A 20,607-nucleotide genomic window follows, 5' to 3' on the forward strand; every position below is an offset into this window, starting at 1 on the left:
ATGGGGTGTGTACTGACACAAAACAGTAACAAAGGTTGAGGGCATGGAGAAAGCATACAGGACTATGAGTTGCTAGAAGTGGAGTATGCAGACTACCTATGTTAGCAGTCAGTGTTTATATGTTCACACAATTGTATTCAGCTGATTCAAGGAAGACCTATTGGGTTTGCTAGAATGAATGGCAAAGTGGTTAATATGTTAGAAAATATTAGCAGAAATGCAAGGCACATAACCAACTAAGTCTGGCAGGATATGTAGGGGACCTAGAAGCTGGAGTTCCAGGCCATGGTCATGTTTGTATTGCTGGCTATTTAAGATTATTCGAGTTTTTGAATTAGAAGTGGGAATAATTTATGTTCCTCTACTCAAGATGGAGCACAAAGAAAGACAACACTATCCTGTACTGTGAGGGATCACAAGTGTGAACAAATAACTGGGCAGACCTGATGGGCTCATTCTGCTGTCGTCTAATATGTTGCCATATAAAGATTTTACATTACTTTTTGAAGAAGGAACTAGCTCAACTAATCTATTCAGAGGACTTGGGCCTCCCAGATATTAAATTATATAATAGGGCATGCCTGCTTCATCACCTGGGAGATAGGCTATTGGAGACAGAACTTCACCTCATTGACACTGGAAAGGCACTATTTTCAACTTTGGCATTTTAGGCATTACATGCACCACTCGCTACTCTCCCACTGAATGTAAGAAGTAGTGTTTCGCTGCGCCCATTGTGAGATGTTTGGCAGGAGTGTACTGGTTACTGGGTGATATCAGGAGAAATATCCGATGTGTTGTCTGTCTAAGGAAATGCTATGTTTGAACCGGGTAGGAATAATGAACTTTTCAGGTTTGGGGATACAACGCTGTTACATATTTGTCTCATGTACAAGAGTCTACCGGGAAGCTTAAAAAGCCATTGGATCAGTTACTTGGGGAACCCCAGTCCTTTTTAGGAGATGTGTTCTCTTACAAGCAATTGTCTCAGGATAATAGCCTCTATGGATTCAGTTGTGATACAGGAGGCTCATACTGAGAAATTCTGGAATTTTTTGCTAATGTGGGAGAGGAACAGTTCACAGGGCCTTATCTATCCAGGAAAAGACTTTGCAGATTTGGGATGTACAAGGAGTGTTGATGCTTAATTTTACAGCTTTGGTGGGGAGGATGATCAGTATTATGACTAGTGCAGAGTTACAGGAATACCAATTTAGGGTATCAAATCACACTTATATGACATAAGAACAGATGTTCAAGATAGGCAAAGTAGATTCACCAATTTGCTGTTGGTACTACACGGCAGAGGGTAACTTTTTTCATGCTATCTGGTCTTGCCCAGTTGTGCAACAGTTCTAGCAGGCCACGATAGAGGATATAGGAGTCCTTTTATGGTCCCCCATCTCTTTTTTCCCAGGAATTTTGTTAGATTGTTTTGAGGTTTTCACGCTGCAGGGAAAGGGAAGACAGCAGTTGCTCATGAAGGCAAACATAGTGGGCAAGAAGACTATTTTGGGAGTCTGGACAGTATCTGACTCACCCTCTTTTTGGATCTGCCGTAACAAAATTCATGCATTAATGATTTTCAAAAATAATTGGGTCAAGGCATCGCCTAAGCGCAAGAAATAGTCCACCTGGGAGGTTTATATCTAGTCCCTACCCCATAGGGCCTGTAGTGGTATCCTCAACTCTGTTTAGATCCTGACATGGTAGGTGTGGGTGTGTGTAATAAGGGGCTTATTTTGCAATAGGAGGGCTAAGGGAAGGGCAATTTGGTCTGTTCCAGGTATTAAAATTTTTTTTCAGGTTAGAGGGGTGCTATAAGAGACGTAGCCTATCTGCTGTAACTGCTATTGCTCTGATTTTTATTGGTTTTTTTTGGTAGCTTGTTTCTTGTTTGAAAATTTAATTACAAAATGATTATATATATATATATATAAAAAGGTAGTTGATTTGTCCTGTGCATACATAGTATACCTATCTAAATAGGAAGGCTGAGTTAGTTATAAAACTAGATATACTAAAACTTGTGCTACTGTAAAGTACATGATTAGTGAGAGTATGTAAAGGTGAAATTTAGGCTTACCTGTTAAACACCAGTCCACACAACCAGATTATGTCCCCTGACCAGCAGTTGGATGTACAGAAAAAAACAAGCAAGTTCCAACGTCATCACAAGTATAACAGGTGTAGCCTGGAACTAGCCAGTATGTAGTGAGAGACACCATGGAAAATCAGGGATTCACCACCAAACTCAACTAAGAAAAAACTGCAATCATCAGATCAAACAGGGAGAAATATATGAGACAAGCCAACTTCTGCAGCAAAAGCCCATTCCCCACCTAGTTAAGATGAAACTGTGACACCACCTTCGATTGAAAGGAAGGAACCGTGTGCAAAGACAGATCCCAACACGAAAGCACCTGCAGCTCAGATATCTGGTGTGCCAAACAAACCACCAAGAAGACAGTCTTAAGTGAAATATCCTTTAGGGTTACCAACCAGAGAGACTCAAAAGGCAGCACCTGGAGAACCAAGAGGGGATCCCACTGCGGAAGAACCAAGCACAAGGGAGGACAAAATATTGAACGCCCTGTAGAAATGATGACAGCTGGTAGGGCCACTAGTGAGTGCTGATAGCAAGACAATGCCATGACTTGAACTTTTAAGGGAATTGAGAGCAGGCCCAGATCAAACCCCCTCCTAGAGAAAAAGAATTGCTGCCACATCAGCTTTCCAGGGGGACAGTGGCTTGGCCCCCAAGACAAGCTCAGAGTGGCTGCTATCAGGCCCAGGAGCTGTCGGTAGTACCAGGCCCTTAGAGCAGACACAAAATGCTGCCTTCATCCTGCTGCAGCCTACCCACCCTCTGCTAAGTCAGACAGACCTGACCCTGCTTTGTTAGAATGGATACCCAGATATTCTAGGTCCTGTGAGGGGTCAAGGTGACTCTTCTTGATGCAGCCTAGGTGCTGAAGCAGCTGGATCACCTGAATAGTCTCGGCCCTGCACTCCATCTCTGAAGATACTTGGAGGAGGCAGTTGTCCAAGTAGGATGCACTCGAATACCCTTCTTGTGAAGGAAGGCGGTCACAACTACCATTACCTTGGAAAAGGTCTGTGGGGCCATAGCTAACCCAAAGGGGAGAACCTGGAACTGCAGGATTGTGGCTCAGCTAAATGTGAACGTAAAAGTACACCCCTGCCAAGTCCTAACTGTGAACGTAAAAGTACACCCCTGCCAAGTCTGAGGAGGACAGAAACTGTCCTGGCTGGAGAGAGGTGATTGCCAACCGCAGAGTCCCCATTAAAATTGTGGAGAGGCCCGCTGTAGCTAAGCCAATACAGCTATGGCTCCAGAGATCCCTCCACTTTGCATCTCACATGGTCTGGCTTTTGTGATCTGGACCCCTGTGCCCCCAGATGACCCACCTGGAGCAAAAATACCCCTAGTCCCACACATGGGAACGCACTCCTTTTGGATCTGGACGTTTCCTGAAATCAAACTGCTGGCAGGCTGAGGCTCCCCCAATATTTCACCAACTTTTCTAGGTCCTCACTGAACAATAAAACAGTCCTGAAAGGGTAGCCTACAAATGCGGTTCTTAGACATAGCATCTGAAACAGCTGTTGCAACCAAACTAGAGCACAAAGTCATAAAAGAGGTCTGCCAAAAAGGCCACTCCTGACTCCAACCTGGCCACCACCAGAAAGGTGAGGAGCTGCTGTACCAACTAAAGAAGGGCACAAGCCACATAACTACTACTACTACTTAGCATTTCTATAGCGCTGCCAGGGTTACGCAGCGCTGTACCTCCACAAGTCACAGCTTGAATTTCAAGGGTGGCAGAGAAGAAGCCCTGCTTCAACAGACTCCAGCTTCTGAGGATCCTTCAACAACATGTCACCCTCTACCAGAACCACAGTATTTTTGGTCACCGCACTGACCCATGTGTTCACCTTTGGTACTGGGAAAAATTTGTCCAGATCGTCCTGGGTAAGGAGTAGACACACCCCATAAGCCTAGCCCTGGGGACTTCTATTCCCTGAGGACCATCTCCAATAGAAGGGGAAGGACCTAGCCTTTTGCCCATAGCGACCCAAATGGGGTGCCCTCCTCTAGACTCTGGAGGGGGGGTGCTGTACCCAGCTGAAGGACTTTGGACACCTGGTCAATCATCTCAATTAGCTGCTCCCTCCTAATTAGGCCAGAGGCCCCTTTGTCATCTGGTGCTAGCTCTCCAAGGAATCGGAGTGGTCTGGAGCCCCCAAGCCCAGAGTGCCATCTTCCCACTCAGACTCTCCAAGAGCTGAATTCTGAGCAAGGCAACAAAAGCCCCACCTCAGTCAGGGACCATGAGGATCCCTGGGAGACGTGATGCCCGAAGACTGAACCGGTCCAGCCCTGGCTGCAGCTCGGTACTGGGGGAGTCAGGTCACAAGAAAAACAGCTGAACTAAAAAAAAACCTGACCATGTGCTGGAAGATAGAGAAAAATACTAGCTAGTTCCAGATGGCACTGGAACTTACTTTTCTTTTGCTGGCTGGGGGACATAACCTGGTTGTCTGGACTGGTCTATCCAGCCAAATACGAAAGTCTAATGCCTGAAAGCTATATTTCAATAAATGGTCATGTAAAAAAGTATTGCTGATTTATGCTGATATTTCATGCCTTGCAGGCAGGAGCAAACATGATTGTGTCTGGCAGTGCTATCATGAGGAGTGAAGACCCCAGATCTGTCATTAACTTGTTAAGACATGTATGTGCAGAAGCTGCACAGAAGCGTTCTCTTGATCGATGAGACTGATTTGCTGTCAAAGTATTTCTACAGGAAGTCAGTCTCTTCTCGCACAAACAAGTCGGAGCAACCCGAAGACTGCAGAGTGGAGAAGTCTTACCATTATTGCAATGATCAATGCCCAACAAGGAGAGCTCCAGTCTGGCTGTGGCATTAAGATTCAAGTTCCAGGAGGGTGCAAGCTCAAAAATCTGTTTTATTGTATAGAAATGGACAGAAAATTAAATCACTATAAAAACCATATTTCTCTGAGAGTGAAGGGAGCAGTTTTTCTTGGTGTGATTCCAGTAATAAAAACCATGGTTTGAAAGCTAAAATTGTATGCTGCTTTTTAAGTCTTGAACCACAGGGTGGAAGAGGGGGAGGGGGGATGAAGAATACATAATAAAGGAGAATACCTGCTCAGAATTTAAATGTGGACAGTTTAGCACTGTAAAATACTTGCTGCACAGTTGCAATTTTTAGATATTTTAGTGGCATGAGAGTCCCTGTTTTTACATAGTGTCATATAGAAACAATTGTTTCAAAATATTTTACAAGTTTGCTACTGGGATAACAATTTCAGTTCCCTTTCACACCATCACCTTATTCCCCCATGCTTGCTTATAAAATAGCAAATTTGACCCATAAATATCCCTTTAAATCAGTTAAAGTTGTTGTCATTTGTTAGGCAATTGAACAAACAGGACACTTACTCAAGTACATATAGATTTTTGTTTATTGAGGACTTAGTTATTAGGCCAAGTTTAAGGGTTAAACCTGGCATGTTTTTTTTTTTTTACATTTGTACCCCGCGCTTTCCCACTGATGGCAGGCTCAATGCGGCTTGCTTACATATTGTATACAGGTACTTATTTGTACCTGGGGCAATGGATGGTTAACTGACTTGCCCAGAGTTACAAGGAGCTGCTTGTGCCTGAAGTGGGAATCGAACTCAGTTCCCCAGGACCAAAGTCCACCACCCTAACCACTAGGCCACTCCTCCACTCTACATTATAGGCATCAAATAGAAGACATTAGAGACTACTTTTTTTGTAGCAGCAGAGGAAATGGAGTACTTGTTGTGAAACAAGGTTTAAGTGATTAAGAGGAATATAATTAGGAAAAAAAAAATGTTCACACAGGTTATAGGAGGAGGTTGCTTCAGACTAGCCAGTTGACATTGGTCTAAGACTCTTCTCTTATCCTTTTATACCGGACAAGTATCTATCGTGCCTGGAAGAAAGCTAGTTTGGTACCTCAGAGTGTTGTAAGAACTTTGGTCTATCTGCATCTACGTTGCAAAAGCAGCAGCAGGACACCATTACCTGAGTCAGGCTTTGCATTATTTTAAATATAGGTGGACTGAGATTTGAGCTGTGATAAGTCAGTAGCTTTATGCTACTAATAATTTTTAAAGGTAGGCGGCACTGCGCCATGAATTTCAGATTAGACTGTACAGAAAGAACTTTAAAAAAAAAAAACTTATTACAGCAAGGCTGTTTTTTCTGTTTTAACACCAGCTTAAAAAAAATTTGAAACATTTCTGTAAGCATAACTCATAAACTAATAGGGATTGCAATATTAATTTTTCTTTAAGTTATGAATTTCCAGTGCGATGGATTTAAATTTTAATTAAATTAGGCATACAACAAAGAAAGGGAGCAAAGTACAAACAAGTCCAAATAGCAAAAAAAAAAACCAGTACCAGGAGCCTTCTAAATAAGGACACAGTTCTTTTAATACAGTTTGGCAAAATAATCCTCAAACAGAACCGACACAGGCCGTGTTTCAGTGCTCAACGCCTACGTCAGGGGTTGCAAAAAATAGCAGGAACGTGCGGCAGTTTGCGAAGAGCGAATACACACCCTTGCAGCATTTTGCCTCCAACTTTCCTGTTGAGTCAAACAACAGTACCGCACGTTGTTCCTGCTATTTTTTGCGAACCCTGATGCAGGCGTTGAGCGCCGAAACACGGCCCGTGTCAGTTCGAGGATTATTTTACGAGAGTGTATTATTAAAAGAACTGTGTCCCTATTTTGAAGCTCCTGGTACAGTTTTTTTGCTATATTAAATTAGGCAACAGCTCTAACAGACATTTAAATCTAAAACAGCACCTGTGATCCCTAGAGACCTACCTTGACCTCCATGCTGCTGATTCTTGCCCTTCTGCAACATGACAGCCAATGCCATCATTCCTCATGGGATCCTAATTAAACAGCCCAGGCTTAAGGGGAAACACAGACCCATAATGGTTTTGTCTTTAGCCTGCCCAGGTTGCAACCCTAAATACAGGTTTTATGACTCCATTTGGGGTCATGACCCACCATTTAGGAAGCCCTTCTCTAGGAAGAGGAGTGTGTACTAAGAAACAATCTATCCAACTGTTTCTCCCATAGAAATATTTCAAGTAATGTAAAAAAAAAAAAAAGTCTTCTCTGACATGATTTACCACTGGTAGTGTGCTACTCTTAATACAGTATTTATCTTTAAAATAAAGGTAAAAAAATATATTAAATTTAGAATAAAACATTTTGAGAGTAATTTTAGAAGACAGCATTTTTTAAAAGGAAAAATTATGTTCTTACCTGATAATTTTCTTTCCTTTAATCATACCAGACCACTCCAGACTAATGGGTTGTGTCCATCTACCAGCGGAAGGAGACGGAGAAAATAGTTCCAATTAAACCGCCCCTTAAGGGTATCGTGCAGCCTGGAATGTTCAGTATTTCGAATAGCTAAGCAATGGTGCTCTGACGTCTAGAAGAAAACACAGTTAATACCAAACAGGCAAACTCTTGGAGCTAATATGCAGAACCTCACTGTTCCTGCTTGGCTGAAGGCAACTGCAACCTCCTCTCACAGTAAAGTAAGCCGAGGGGGGGGGGGAAGAGAAATGGTCCATACCGAGCTTGCCCAAGCACATAGAGATCTACCCCTGAATCTGGGGAAAGAACTCCGTGATCCCAAGTAATAGGAGTCATATAGAGCTGGCACAACAACAAGTGGCAGGAGATTTAATAGAGAAGATGAAGTAGGCAGTGCTGTAGGACATCCCACTGTATTGAAGCATCATGGAACAGCCAGGGATACCTAAAAGAAACAACACTCTGACAGACTTTAGCCAGGGAGGGCATCTGGACTGGTGTGGTATGATTAAAGAAAAGAAAATTATCAAGCAAGAACAGACTAATGGGATGTAGCAAAGCAGTTTCCTGAAAAGGGGGGTAGAAAAGAAGAATGCAGAAGGTTGAAAAATCAACAAAGCTATACACACAGCAAAAACTGATCAGCAGAAAAGGATTCAAATATCTGAACCACTAGGCTACCAAAATGGAACATAGTTAGACACTAGAAAAGGAACTGAAGCCGTAGGACATAAAACAAACATCCTAAGCAAAAGAAAAAGTACATACCCCTGTCCCGAGAGTAACAAAAGAAGCAGCAAAGATACTCATGCCAAAGGACCCCCCTTGGAAGGAAGGCAACAGTCATATCCGAGCAACAAGGAGAAGAACTGTCTCTCCTAGACCAGGATCCACTTCTCCGAACCCTGGCAGGACAAAGACTAACTCCCAAACCTGCCGGACTGCCTTGAGTTCAAGATGGACGGAGGAAGCGACCCTAACAAGTACTAGGAGTACGCAACCCCAAAATGTGCACCACACTTCACAGAAGAAAGGAAGCAAGGCCCAGGAACCACCCAGACCCACACCTAGTGAGAGAATCAAACCCCACAGAAGAAGAGACTGCAGAGTCGAGAGAACCAACTAACTGGAGCGCTAGTCTCTCCGAGAGAACCATGAAGAAAAGGGCAGCAGCAGCAGCATACCAAGGTACAACCGTAGAAAGGGAGCACTCCTAAATCAGCTTGCTCTGGACTTGGGATGAAAGAACAGAGCCAAGAGAACAAAAAGAGAGAAAAAGAGAGCCGAGAACCACACTGCGGAGAAAAGACCCCCAAGGTGCCAAGAAGCCACAAAAGGAGCAGAGACAAATTCAAACTCCAGCAATGGAGAAGTTTCTCGCCAGCCACCAAGAGGCTACGGCAAGAAAAGGTGCCACAGGAATAGTAGCTAACAGGAGACAAGACAGCCTTGTCTAGCAATCTAAACTGCGGTATTCCATAGCTGCTGAGAAGTTACTGTATCCAACCCACAGAAAAGAGCTGGGGTTGACCAACAAGGTGAAACAGTGTCCAACAGGCAAAGGTGAAAATACGCTCCACCGTCAGAGACTGAACTGTGCTCAAAGGACAGAAACGAAGCTGCGCTCATCAGGCAAAGTAGGATCCGTGGTCAACGAAAATAAACGGATTTGCACTCGAAGCACACAAACTAAGCCATGCACCACGGGCAGAGAAGAAGCTGAGAGTAACTGAGGATGAGCAGTGCCCCACTGAAAGAGCTGGAAGTTAGAGGTACTTGCAGAACTGAAGCTGCGGTAGCGATGGAACTGTGCATAAAACGCAGACAAGGAGCTGCTTTCCACATGCAAACAAGGAGCTGCGCTCCTGACACTGGTAAGGAACTGCACTCCAGAAGCTGGCAAAGAGCTATGCTTCCTATGCAGACATGAAGCTGTGCAGCATCTGCAGTCACAGAGCTGTGCTCCACATACTGCCCTGGAACTGCACCCAAACTGCAGAGATGAGTTGTGCTAAACACACAGAGATGGAGCTACACTCAACAGGCGGTGCAGCTGCACTCTGCATGCAGTCAGGGAGCTGCGTTCCTTATGCAGAGAGCTGCATGCCACACACAGATGAACTGCGTTCCACAGGCAGACACATAGCTGTGTTCTACACGCAGACACAGGACTGCACCCCACACTGAGACCTGCAGAGAAAGAACTACACTCAACATGCAACAATGGGGCTGTGTTCAACATGCAGAGATGAAAGGTTGCAGAATATGCAGCGAAGGAACTTCACTCAACATGCCATGATAGAGCTGTCCTCAACACACAGCGATGGAGCTAAAGCTAACATGGAACTGTGCCCAACATGCAGCAATGGAGCCGTGCCCAACATGGAACGGTGGAACTGCATGGAGCAATGGAGCCATGCTCAACATGCAGCGATGGAGCTGTGCTCAACAAGCAAAATGCATAGATGGAGCCCCAGGGAACAGCCAGAGAAGAAGGTGCTGCCAGGAAGCCAACAAGAAAGGAGCACAACTTATGGAAATGCAGACCTGGCGCTGCACTCCCCTGGCCCAGAGGGACTAAAACTACAAGAAGAGAAGGCCCCGTGCCCCAAGAGACACTCTCGGCCCCCAAGTAGTCTCTGAGCCAGAATAACCGCCCTCCTAGTCAACTGAGACGGAGCTGCAGTCAACATAGAGAAAGAACGCCCGCAAAGAGGGAGGTAAGCACCACAGCTCTGGAGTCCTCAGACCATAGGGAGCAAAATGCAGCCGTAAGGCAGTGAGGAAGAAACAACTCTCGCCAGGAACAAAGAGGAAGCTGGCCACTAACACCAAACCGAGGAAAAACCAGCTAAGGGAGAGTCAAACTCCAGACCTAGAACAAAGCCACTTCCCTGCAGAAAAGTAGAGAAAAGCACAGAGCTAAGAGGCGATAATCCAAATGCACAGCAATAGATCTGCTCAGCAGGAAAGAACTGTACCCCTTACAGAAAAAGGAAGGAGTGCCAAATGTGCCACGAGAGAGGCGCCTGAAACTAGAAAAGGCAAAAATGCGCCTGTACCAGGCTAAAATTCCCACCCGAAAGCAAGGGAAAGCAAGGAACAGCTATGGCAAACTAATCCTAAAAAAGCACATTCCCATAAACAGACACTGAACTGAGTCCAAGCAACACACTGGCAAGAATGGCGCTCCTGAGGGTACTCAGAAGAGGGATATGAGCTAGTAGTTGCACACCAAGGGCAACTCGGACCCCCGCCAGAAGGAATGTACCCTGCAGATAAACCAGAGCAGACAGGAGGGCTCCACAGGGAACAGAGAACCAGAACCTCCCTAAGGGAGGGAAAACTGCTGCCAAAATGAGAATCAAATAGCAGGGGCGTCTCAAGCAAGATGCCTGAAGCAGCAGAGACCAGACGGTCTGAAAAAGAACTGACCAACAGCTGTGCAAGGCTCACAGAAAGAGAAAAAATAGCCCTGGACTAAAAAGACCGAGCCTGCAGCCAAACGGAGCCAGCGAGAGACTTCCCCCTCTCTTTGGAAACAGCAGACTAAGACCTCCGAATCGCAAAGATACAAGTTCCAGCAACGGGGCCGCCGTCTAGGACCACAAAGAGGAGAAAAACAACCAAGTTTTGTGATCCGGACACAAGCTGTGCCCCACAGGAAAATAAAAAATCAAAGCAACTGGTACCAGCTCAGAAGGGTCCACGATCAGAATCAGACCCCAGCCAGTGAAATTCAAAGAAACTTCGCAAAGGCCCCCCCACCCCCCTCCCCCAGAATACACTGCCAAAGGCAGGAAAGTCAAAAACACCGCGAGGGAACAAAATGCCCCCACAAAACCTGAGAGAGCAGGACAGTTCCCACCAAAAACAAAGGAGGCCCCGAGAAGAAGGAACTAAAAATAAATCAGGTAACAGGCAAGAGAAAGAAGGAAAAAACAAAGTTTCTTCTTCCTTTTTTTTTTTTTTTAAACAACCTTCTTCACTACTGACAGGAATAAATAAAGGCTTACCTCAGAGGCAGAAATTCAGAGACCCCCCCCCCCCCCCCTCCATGGCACAATCAACCATCACCCTGCTATAAAGACAGCCAGAGGGGGGAGGGGAGGCAACCAGGGTCACTGGATATCACCCTAGCTGGCAGATAAGGAACTCAGGACCACTGAGTGTCATCTAAAACTAGCCCCAACAGGGCTACCAGCACACCCCTGGCTCCACTGTCACCAGAAGAATCTGGGACAGGAGCTACCAGCCAGCAATCCAGAGCAGCTGCACGATCCGTCCACCATCCGCTAGGAGACAGAGAAAATACTGAACATTCCATGCTGCACGATACCCTTAAGGGGCGGTTTATTTGGAACTATTTCTCTCTCTCCTTCTGTTGGTAGATGGACACAACCCATTAGTCTGGACTGGTCTGGTATAGATGACAAGGAACTTGGGTTCTTGCAAGCTCCTCTTGGTTACTAGAAAGGAAACAATACATGGGAAGTTTGAGACAGTGGCATAGCCAAGGGTGGGCTCGGGTGGGCCCAGGCCCACCCAGTAGCAGCACATCTATGATGTGGCTGACAGGGATCCCCAAGACCCACCAGCCAAAAACTCCCCAAAACTGTCCCTCCTGCATACCTTGTAAATAGCAGATCTTCGCCTGCAGTGAGCAGTGACTGGTACATGCTGCTCGCACCAGCCCCACAGAACTTCCCTCTGATGTATTCCCGCCTATGCAGAAACAGGAAGTTACATCAGAGGGAAGGCTGTGGGGCCAACAGGAGCAGTGTGTATTAGTTGCTGCTCACTGTCTGTGAAAATCTGCTATTTAAAAGGTATGCAGTGGAGGGGGTGATGTTTGAGAGACCATATGGCATGCAGGTGAGAGAGGGAGAGACCAAATCACTTGCGGAGTACTTCTGCCCAGCCATCTTGGGCCTAGGCCCACCCAAAATTGGGTGTCTGGCTACGCCCCTGGTTTGAGAAAATAACAGTATAGCATATCTCACATAAATTGAACCTGAAGGGCAAAGTGAGGAGTTAAGCAAACACAAGGCAGCCAAAATCGCATTTAATAACAACAAATCAACATTATTTAATTCCACCCTTATGTTTGGAACACACTGCTAAAGAAATAGCAAGATATCAATGATCTGAATTGTATGGTTCAGCTAAGATTCCCCTTCCCCCTACTTTATTTTAAACAGTTTAAACAGTCTCTCATAGCTGCTTGCAAAAGTCTGTTAAACCAGCCATGGACAACATTAAAAATAAAAAAAAGCACGTGCATCTCTTTTACATTAAGACTTGTCCTATCATCTTATGTAAGTTCTTTTTTTCTGTACATCTCGCTGTTGTTACAGTCTCATCTGCATACTCGCACAACTGAGGAAAACAGCATCTGTACTTAAACTGGGCAATTGACACAGGCGACTCTCATGGCTCATGTATTTCAGCAGGTGGAATAAATCTTTGGATCCAAAGCTCCCTATAATAAAATGAAAGTTATCGTTATATCAACAGGTATTCCTCTCCTAACCTCTTATCCAGCAACATTTATATAAAACCCTCCCTTCTGGCTGAATATCACGTTACTAATACAGTACAGTCTCTATTATTTGACGTAAACGACCCGTTGTTGGATAAGTGAAAAGTCAGATAATAGGGAAAACAATGTAACCCCTCAAACAATGCATAAAGGCACAGAGTTCCCAATTTTCAAAAATTCTTTACAGCACATTCTGCAGCATGATTGGAGTGCTAGAACAGTCAAAGCAGGGTCCCAGGTCCTTATCTGTTAAACTGTACAGCGCTGCCTGTATGTTTGGGTGGTAGGGTTGGTTTTTATCACCACATATGTCCTATTTTGAATTAGATGAATCGTCTAATAAGACGTTGTAAGATGTGCTCATTTCTATGCCCATAGTGGATGTTTCAATATGGTTGTTGCTGGTGGTGTTGGGTTCTTTTCTCTGTGATTGTGATATTTTGCTAGTTATACTTTAGGGACACGCTGCCGGGATATGGAGTCTGATTTGAGACTTGCCATAGAGCCGGCAGTGTGGAATAGCTCAGTTTTTTATTGTATTTTTTATTGGATTTGTTATTACCCAGCTAGTCTGTATTACTGACGTATGGTTTCCCCCTATTATCAGCTGGATGGCGAGTTTTGGGCATGTCCGCTGTAGAGGGGTTTAAATTCTCGCAGGATTGTGGGTAGTTTTGGCGCACATACGTTTTGCTGTATTGATGGCTAGCTGGGTAAGTCACACTAGTTGTTTTCGACACTAATATCGCTTGTGGTTTGTAGTAATTTATATTGTAAGAAAAGTGAATATGTGCTTGTGTGTTTGCTTTTTAGGATTCAGCCATAGTTTGGGGTTGCAGGGCGCTCTTCCCCGAAGCCTAAGTTGGCGAAACGGGACCGTTGGGGAGGCCCTGGTTTGTGCCGCAACAAGCTAAGTAGCTGTGTTTGATTATAACGTTTTGCACTATGGTTGTTGTATATAGTATATATATAAATATATATATTTTTTTTTTTTGCACTAGAAGCACATGAATGAATACCCAGGGAGGAGGTTGGTAGAGGACCAGTGAACTTATTGATTAAAGATATCACCGGTCTGAGGTCCTTTCCCTCTCCATTTCTAATTCACTATCTTACAATTTATACCAATTACCCGCTGCCTTTTGGACTTAGTGTTTGACAATTGAGCGGAGTTGTTCCCATTGGTTTGTGTTACTTTGCTAGTTTCTGCTTGACCATGGTATGGACTTTACCTGTGAACACTAACCCTGTCATTTATTTCAATTCTTTGACATTCTTCTCATGATGCAATCTGAATACATGCACATAGCCTACACCTGAGGAAATCCTATGCAACTGCACAATGCAGAATTTTACATTTATTACAGTAACTTTGATACAGAAGGAAGCAAAGTCTACCCATGAGCTGAAGAGGAAGCTGTGGCTTACACTGCCATATGGAGGAAACAAGGAAACAGCACCCTTCCAGCCTGCAGAAAGTTGTGGATGACAAGAAGGCCCAGAAGGAAAAGGAGGGGACCCAACCCTAGGTAGAGGAAGGAAACGCATATGGGAGATAAGCTTGGACTCTAGAACTGAGGGAAAGCACAGAGGACGAAAGGCAATTGATTTCCTTCTCTTAGGCTGCTATGGCTGGCATCATGATGGTTGCAGTTACTCAGATATGACAAGACCTGGACAAGTTATACTGATGTTTCAGCCATTATGCTGTGAGATCTGCAGATCTTATCCAGGTCTTGTCATATCTGAGTAACTGCAACTATCTTGATGCACTTAAGTGGATTGCACTGTTATAACCATCATGATCCACTTAAGTGCAAGGGTCTGGGACCAAAGAAATTCATGCAGTTAACCGGAGTGTGCACTTAACCGTTGTGACCCAAAGAAGCTTGACATCTGATAAACATATGTACAGTACTGTTTATTATTACACGTACAGTATACAGTCTCCGTTAACTGACATTAGGCTTACTTGAAGTAATCAGTTATAGTCCTCTGTACACTATTGGGTCTGTGAGTTCCATAGACTACGTGTGCCAGACGGTAAAAACTGACATAGCACTGACATCCAGTGGCCTCCAGATAGGCCCGCAGGGTGTTGAGACTCTCCAGCGCTCTTGCAAAAGTGACAGGTTGTTGAATTTCGTCAGCATGTGCCTCGCTGCTCATTTCATCATCTGTTCCATCATCAGCAGTTGTTGCCTGCGTGTAGGCGCATATCTCGACATCAGTGCTGTCTTCAGCTGTTTGTAGATCGTAATCAACAGCTACGTAGCGATGGAACTCCTCTTCAGTAACACCGGCTGCGATGTCAATAACCTCTTCATCTGACGCGTTTGCAACAGCTGCATCTGTTTCGTCCCTCTCCACATCCTTAACAAAGCTTGCCCGCTTGTAGCAGTTCACAATGGTTGCCTGTGTAACATGATTCCAGGCTTCTTTCTGCATATGTAGGGAATCCAACAGTGATAGATTACGAGCCAGTTCAACAGCACGTTTATCCTTGCCAGTCTGGTCATCCATAACACTCATCAGACGATGTAACACAAGAGCCCGATAATGTTGTTTGAAATTGGCTATTATGCCCTGATCCATAGGTTGGATCAGAGAGGTAGTGTTTGGTGGCAGGAAGACCACCTTGACGTTAGACAGCCTGACATCATAACTGTGTGCAGCACAATTATCAGAAAGCAACAAAATCTGACGCTTTTGTGCCCGCATTCTAGTGTCTAACTTCTTTAGCCACTGCTTCCAAATTTCCCCAGTCATCCATGAATTTGCATTAGCTTCGTATGACAAAGGAAGTCGCTTAACTTTCTTGAAGCAACAGGGCTGTTTGCTCTTTCCAATGACGAGGGGTTCCAACTTCTCACTCCCATCCATATTGCAGCAAAGAAGGATCATCAGTTGGTCCTTCGATGTTTTACCTCCAGTAGTTTCAGCATGTTTGAATGCAAGTGTTCCATCAGGAATTGCTTGCCAGTAGAGATCGTTTTTGTCAGCATTGAAAACGTCACGAGGTGCAAACTCATTCAAGATGGTAGGAAGAACTGAAACAACCCAATTTTCAGCACCAAAGTCATCAGCGTCTTGTTTCTCACAATGCTGTTTCTTGAATTTTAGGTTGTTCCTCTCCTTCCATCTTTCCAACCATCCAACAGTGGCTTTGAATTCAGTTAGTCCAAGACTTTCAGCTAGCTGGTTAGCTTTCTCCATAAGCAGTGGACCACTGACAGGAAACTGTCTGCTCCTGACGCGAGAAAATCCCCGAAGAAGAGCATCTTTCTACCTCCTCAGCTTTTCCAGACCGTTTTTATTTGTTGCATTTGTACCCCACATTTTCCCACCTATTTGCAGGCTCAACGTGGCTTACACAGTACCGTAAGGCGTTTGCCAAATCCAGAAGAGAACAGATACAAGGTTATGTTGTGTTCGAATAAGGAAGATGTATTCCAAGCTCCATTAGGGTCAAAAGGAGGGAGGTTGTATATTGTCCAGTACGGTGTTTGGTTTTGCTGTGTGGCCGGATGTGGGGATCTACGTTGGATCTGTAGTGTAGGCAGTTTTGAAGAGGTTGGTCTTTAGTGATTTTCTGAAGCGTAGGTGGTCGCGGATTGCCTTCACAGCTCTTGGGAGAGCGCTCCATATTTGTGCGCCCATATTGGAGAAACTTGCTCTGTACATGAGTCCCCCGCAAGTTGGGCAGTGAAGGGTTCAGGTATGTGTGAGATGATCCAGATCCGTTTCTGGTCGGTAGGTCCATGAGGTCCACCATGCATCCCGGAACTCACCGCAGACAATTTTCATTTCCGTTGTGGATTTGTATTGTTTTGCCAGTCTTCCAGAAGCTGGTCTTTCTGCTTCAAGACACGTGAAATTTGACTGGGATTGACATCATATTCTTTAGCGATAGATGCTTGATTTTGTTTTCTAATTTTTTAAGAACTTCTATTCATTCAGCCAGTGTTAAAGTCTTACAGTTCTGCCGCGACGACGACCCCAGTGTACACTCTAATAACATTCTTTCGCTTACTCTGCCTGTGGCAGCTAAAGGGGCGGTAAATTTGAAATCTCGTTGGTTGTCACGCACCAATCGGCTTCCATATTCCATGCGCGCGATTATGCGGAGTCTTCCCTGCAGAGGAGCGGTCTTAAAACCATGCATGTAAGTGAATCTTGCACTTATCCGTGGTGCACTAAACCGAAATTTGTCCCCATAGAAATGAAGTACGGCATGCAGTTAAAAAGAGCATGCGCTTATCCGACGTGCACGTAAATGGAGTGCAATATATATATATATATATATATATATATATATATATATATATAAACCTGATTGGCTGGAGTTTGAGATGGGTGGTTCCATCAGGAAGGAAGGACATTGAGATGGGAAAGTTTGTTGGTTACAACTGGAATTTTGGCAGAAAAGTCTGTTGGTTTTACTCAGATGTGGTAAGACCCTGACAACTGCAAGAATCGGTTGATTTCCTTGTTTCCACTCACTCTTTCCTAGAGGCTATCATTTTTGTTCAGACTGTCTTGCTTTTCAGCAGATGGTGCATACAAAAGCATCATAACTGATGCTCTATTTTGAGCATGCTGGACTACTTCCTCCATCTTCAGCTCTGGGTTAAAGTAAACTCTGTCAAGGTAGACCTCAGTGTAATTGCAACCTATCAGCTGTTAATCTCGAGCTTCATGGGGGGGGGGTTAATGAACAATAGCCCAGCAAAACAGAAGGAGACGGGTCGGATCTGGACTAATCCTGTGGGGCTACAGGAAAGAAAGTATCAAGTAAGAACTAATTTTTCCTTCCTTAGCATCTCCAAAGGATTAGTCCGTGATTGTGGGATGTATAAAAGCAGTCCTCAAGTTGGGAGGGAACGCAATAACCCTTCCGCGAGAACAGAAGCTCCAAAGGAAGCTTTCGCCCTAGCCGCCACATCCCGATAATGCTTAGAAAATGTATGAGATGTAGACCATGTGGCAGCCCTATAAATACAGAAAGAGAGTAGGCTTCTAAGGAAGTAGAGAAAGCGCCCTTGTAGAATGAGCTTTAAGATGCAAGGGATTTCTTTTCCCTGCTAACAAATAGGCTGAAGAGATAGTGTCCTTTAACCAACAAGTTATAGTTTCTTTAGATTTTTTTTTTTTTGGAAGGGGGGGGGGGGGGCGTGGGCAGGGGGTCTGAGAGAATGAAAAGATGATCTGAGCACCTAAAATTATTAGTGACCTCTAAATAGTGCAAAAAAAAACCAAACCAAAACAAACCTCTTAACATCAAAGGCACAAGGAGGACAATTCTGATCCACAATCCTCTTCAGAGAAAGAGAATAAATACAGAACTCTATTAACATGAAAAACAGAAACCAACTTAGGTAAAAAGGAAGGGACCATATGGATAGTTACCCCAGCTTCAGTAAAACACAGAAAGGGGTCTCTCTACAAGCACTAAGATCAACCTGGCTGGAAACATAGCTACTAAGAAAACTGTTTTCAAAGATAGATCCTTAAGAGTAGCTTTGCATAGAGGTTCAAATGAGGCATTTTGAATGCCTAAAGAACAAGATTAAGGTTCCATTCAGGACAGATCAGTCTAGACAGAGGTCTAAGCCGACTAACACTCTTCAAAAAATGCTCACCACCTGAATGTGCTGCTAAAGAAGACAGATAAAACCATGAAACAAGCCAGAGCTGCTACCTGAACTGTGAGGGAATCGAGGGAAAGAACTTTAAGCTCTTCTTGAAGAAAGGCTAGAATTTGTGGCAGTGATGCTTTAGATGAGGTGGTTTCTCTCTCAGCACCAAGAGATTCAAAGGTTCTCCATACCTCAGCATACACCGAAGTACATCTTTTTTGGGCTTGAAGAGTAGCAATGACTTCTTCCACGTAACCTTTCTTTTTTAGGCACGGCCTTTCAAGAGCCATGTCTTAAGACCAAATGGAGAGGGATCGTCCATCAGAATTGGATTCTGAATCAGAAGAGACCTCTGTAATTGGGTAGAGACAGCTTAGGAGCAGTCTTCAACTGCATCAGATCTGCGTACCAAGGATGTCTTTGCCAATTCGGAGCACAATGATCATTTTCCCTGAATGATGAGCAATGTGAAGAAGAGTTCTGCTTATCAATGGCTATGGAGGAAAAACATATAACATCTGTCGTTGGCCACTGTTGTAGAACAGCATTCAGACTCTCCACATTGGGGACCTTCCAATAGGATACTATTAAATCTACTTCAGGGACTCCCCAATATGATGTGATCAAACGGTATGCTTTTGTCGCTAACTGCCACCCCTTCGATCAGAGATCACTGGCCTTGGGCCGACTATGAATTCACCAGTTGGAGGCTGAGTTTGGCTTGGAGGGTTTAAGAGATGGAGACTGTAATCCTGAGATGTTGGAGACCAGCAGCTGTTTGCAGTGTGTTCTCATGTGGAATCTGATCCACGGAAGAACGTCCACGGTAGAGGCCATTGGGCCCAGAACTTGAACATAGTGCTAGGCCCTGGGCCATAAAGGGAAAGTACATTTCTCACTTGGGTGTGAATCATTTGCTGACGAGCAATGGGAAGAAATGCCTCCCCTAAACCTGTGTCAAATATCACTCCCAGATACCCTAAGATTTGTATTGGAGACAACTGACTACCCCATCCTAAGTACTGAAGAAGAGCAACTACCTTGGATGAAACTATCTTGATAGGAAGAGGCGTGAATCCGCCAATCATTGAGTTATGCACAAACTCAAATTCCATCCTTGTGACAAATTCCATCCTTGTGAAGGAAGGAAGGCAGGCTGCAATTAACTACCCTGGCCCTTGGAAAATGTCCTTGGTGCTGTAGAAAGGCTGAATGGCATAGCCATAAATTGATAATGTTCTCTGAGAATTTCAAATCACAGAAATCTGCTGTGGGAGATAGATGGGAATATAAAAGCATGCATCCTTGATCCAGTGAGGTTAGAAACTCTCTCTGCTTGACTAAAGCTATTACAGACCATAATGGAAAAATTAGTTAATTACCTGATAATTTCTTTCCTTTAGTCCCAAAGGAACAGTCCAGACAAATAGGTTGTGACCATCCGCCAGCAGGTGGAGATACAGAACTGTAATGAGTTGTGTGCCTCAAACACCTGCTCTTAGCAACCAAGCCAGTATTTGATAACAAAGAAGTGAAAGAATGACTTCCAGAGAAAAAAACTCCACCCTCTAGATAGAAAAAGAACTATGAAATAAAGGGCAAAACTCTTGTCTTAGAAATAAAGGAATCAGAACAATACAAACACCTGAAATTACACAGAACCCAAAAAAACAGAAACCATCACAGAAGGACAGGCTCTGGACTGATCCTTTGGGAATAAAGGAAAGCAGATTATCAGGTAACTTAATTTTTCCTTCCATTACGTCTCAAGGATCAGTCCAGACAAATGGGATCTACTATGAGATCCCTGAAAGAAGCATCCACTTGAACAGACAATTTCTATAGCGCTACTAGATTTACGCAGCTTACTTTCTCTGTCCCTTAAGGGCTCACAATCTTAAGCTTTTGTACCTGGGGTAATGGAGGGTGAAGTGACTTGCCCAAGGTCAAAAGGAGCTGCAGTGGAAATCAAACCCAGGTTGCCTGTATCAAAACCCGCT

General features: G+C 44.3%; 2 protein-coding genes across 6 annotated transcripts in view; one reads left to right on the top strand and one right to left on the bottom strand.

Annotated features, from left to right (window-relative positions):
* The window catches only part of RPE (ribulose-5-phosphate-3-epimerase), a 55,333-nt gene extending 49,760 nt beyond the window's left edge, over window positions 1-5,573 (top strand). Inside the window, exon 6 of the mRNA XM_030209125.1 lies at window positions 4,680-5,573. Within this exon, the coding sequence (XP_030064985.1) occupies window positions 4,680-4,802 (123 nt within the window). The 3' untranslated portion in view covers window positions 4,803-5,573. The remainder of the gene's footprint in view (window positions 1-4,679) is intronic.
* Window positions 5,574-12,475: 6,902 nt separating this feature from the next.
* KANSL1L (KAT8 regulatory NSL complex subunit 1 like) overlaps window positions 12,476-20,607 on the bottom strand; it is a 363,383-nt gene continuing 355,251 nt past the window's right edge. For all 5 annotated transcript variants that reach the window (XM_030209770.1, XM_030209773.1, XM_030209769.1 and 2 more), the window contains one exon: window positions 12,476-12,908. Coding sequence is in view for 1 of the 5 variants with exons in the window: in XM_030209773.1 (XP_030065633.1) it covers window positions 12,873-12,908 (36 nt within the window). In the remaining 4 variants the exon portion in view is untranslated. The remainder of the gene's footprint in view (window positions 12,909-20,607) is intronic.

Source organism: Microcaecilia unicolor, chromosome 7, assembly GCF_901765095.1.
Source record: "Microcaecilia unicolor chromosome 7, aMicUni1.1, whole genome shotgun sequence".
Taxonomy (NCBI): Eukaryota; Metazoa; Chordata; class Amphibia; order Gymnophiona; family Siphonopidae; genus Microcaecilia; species Microcaecilia unicolor.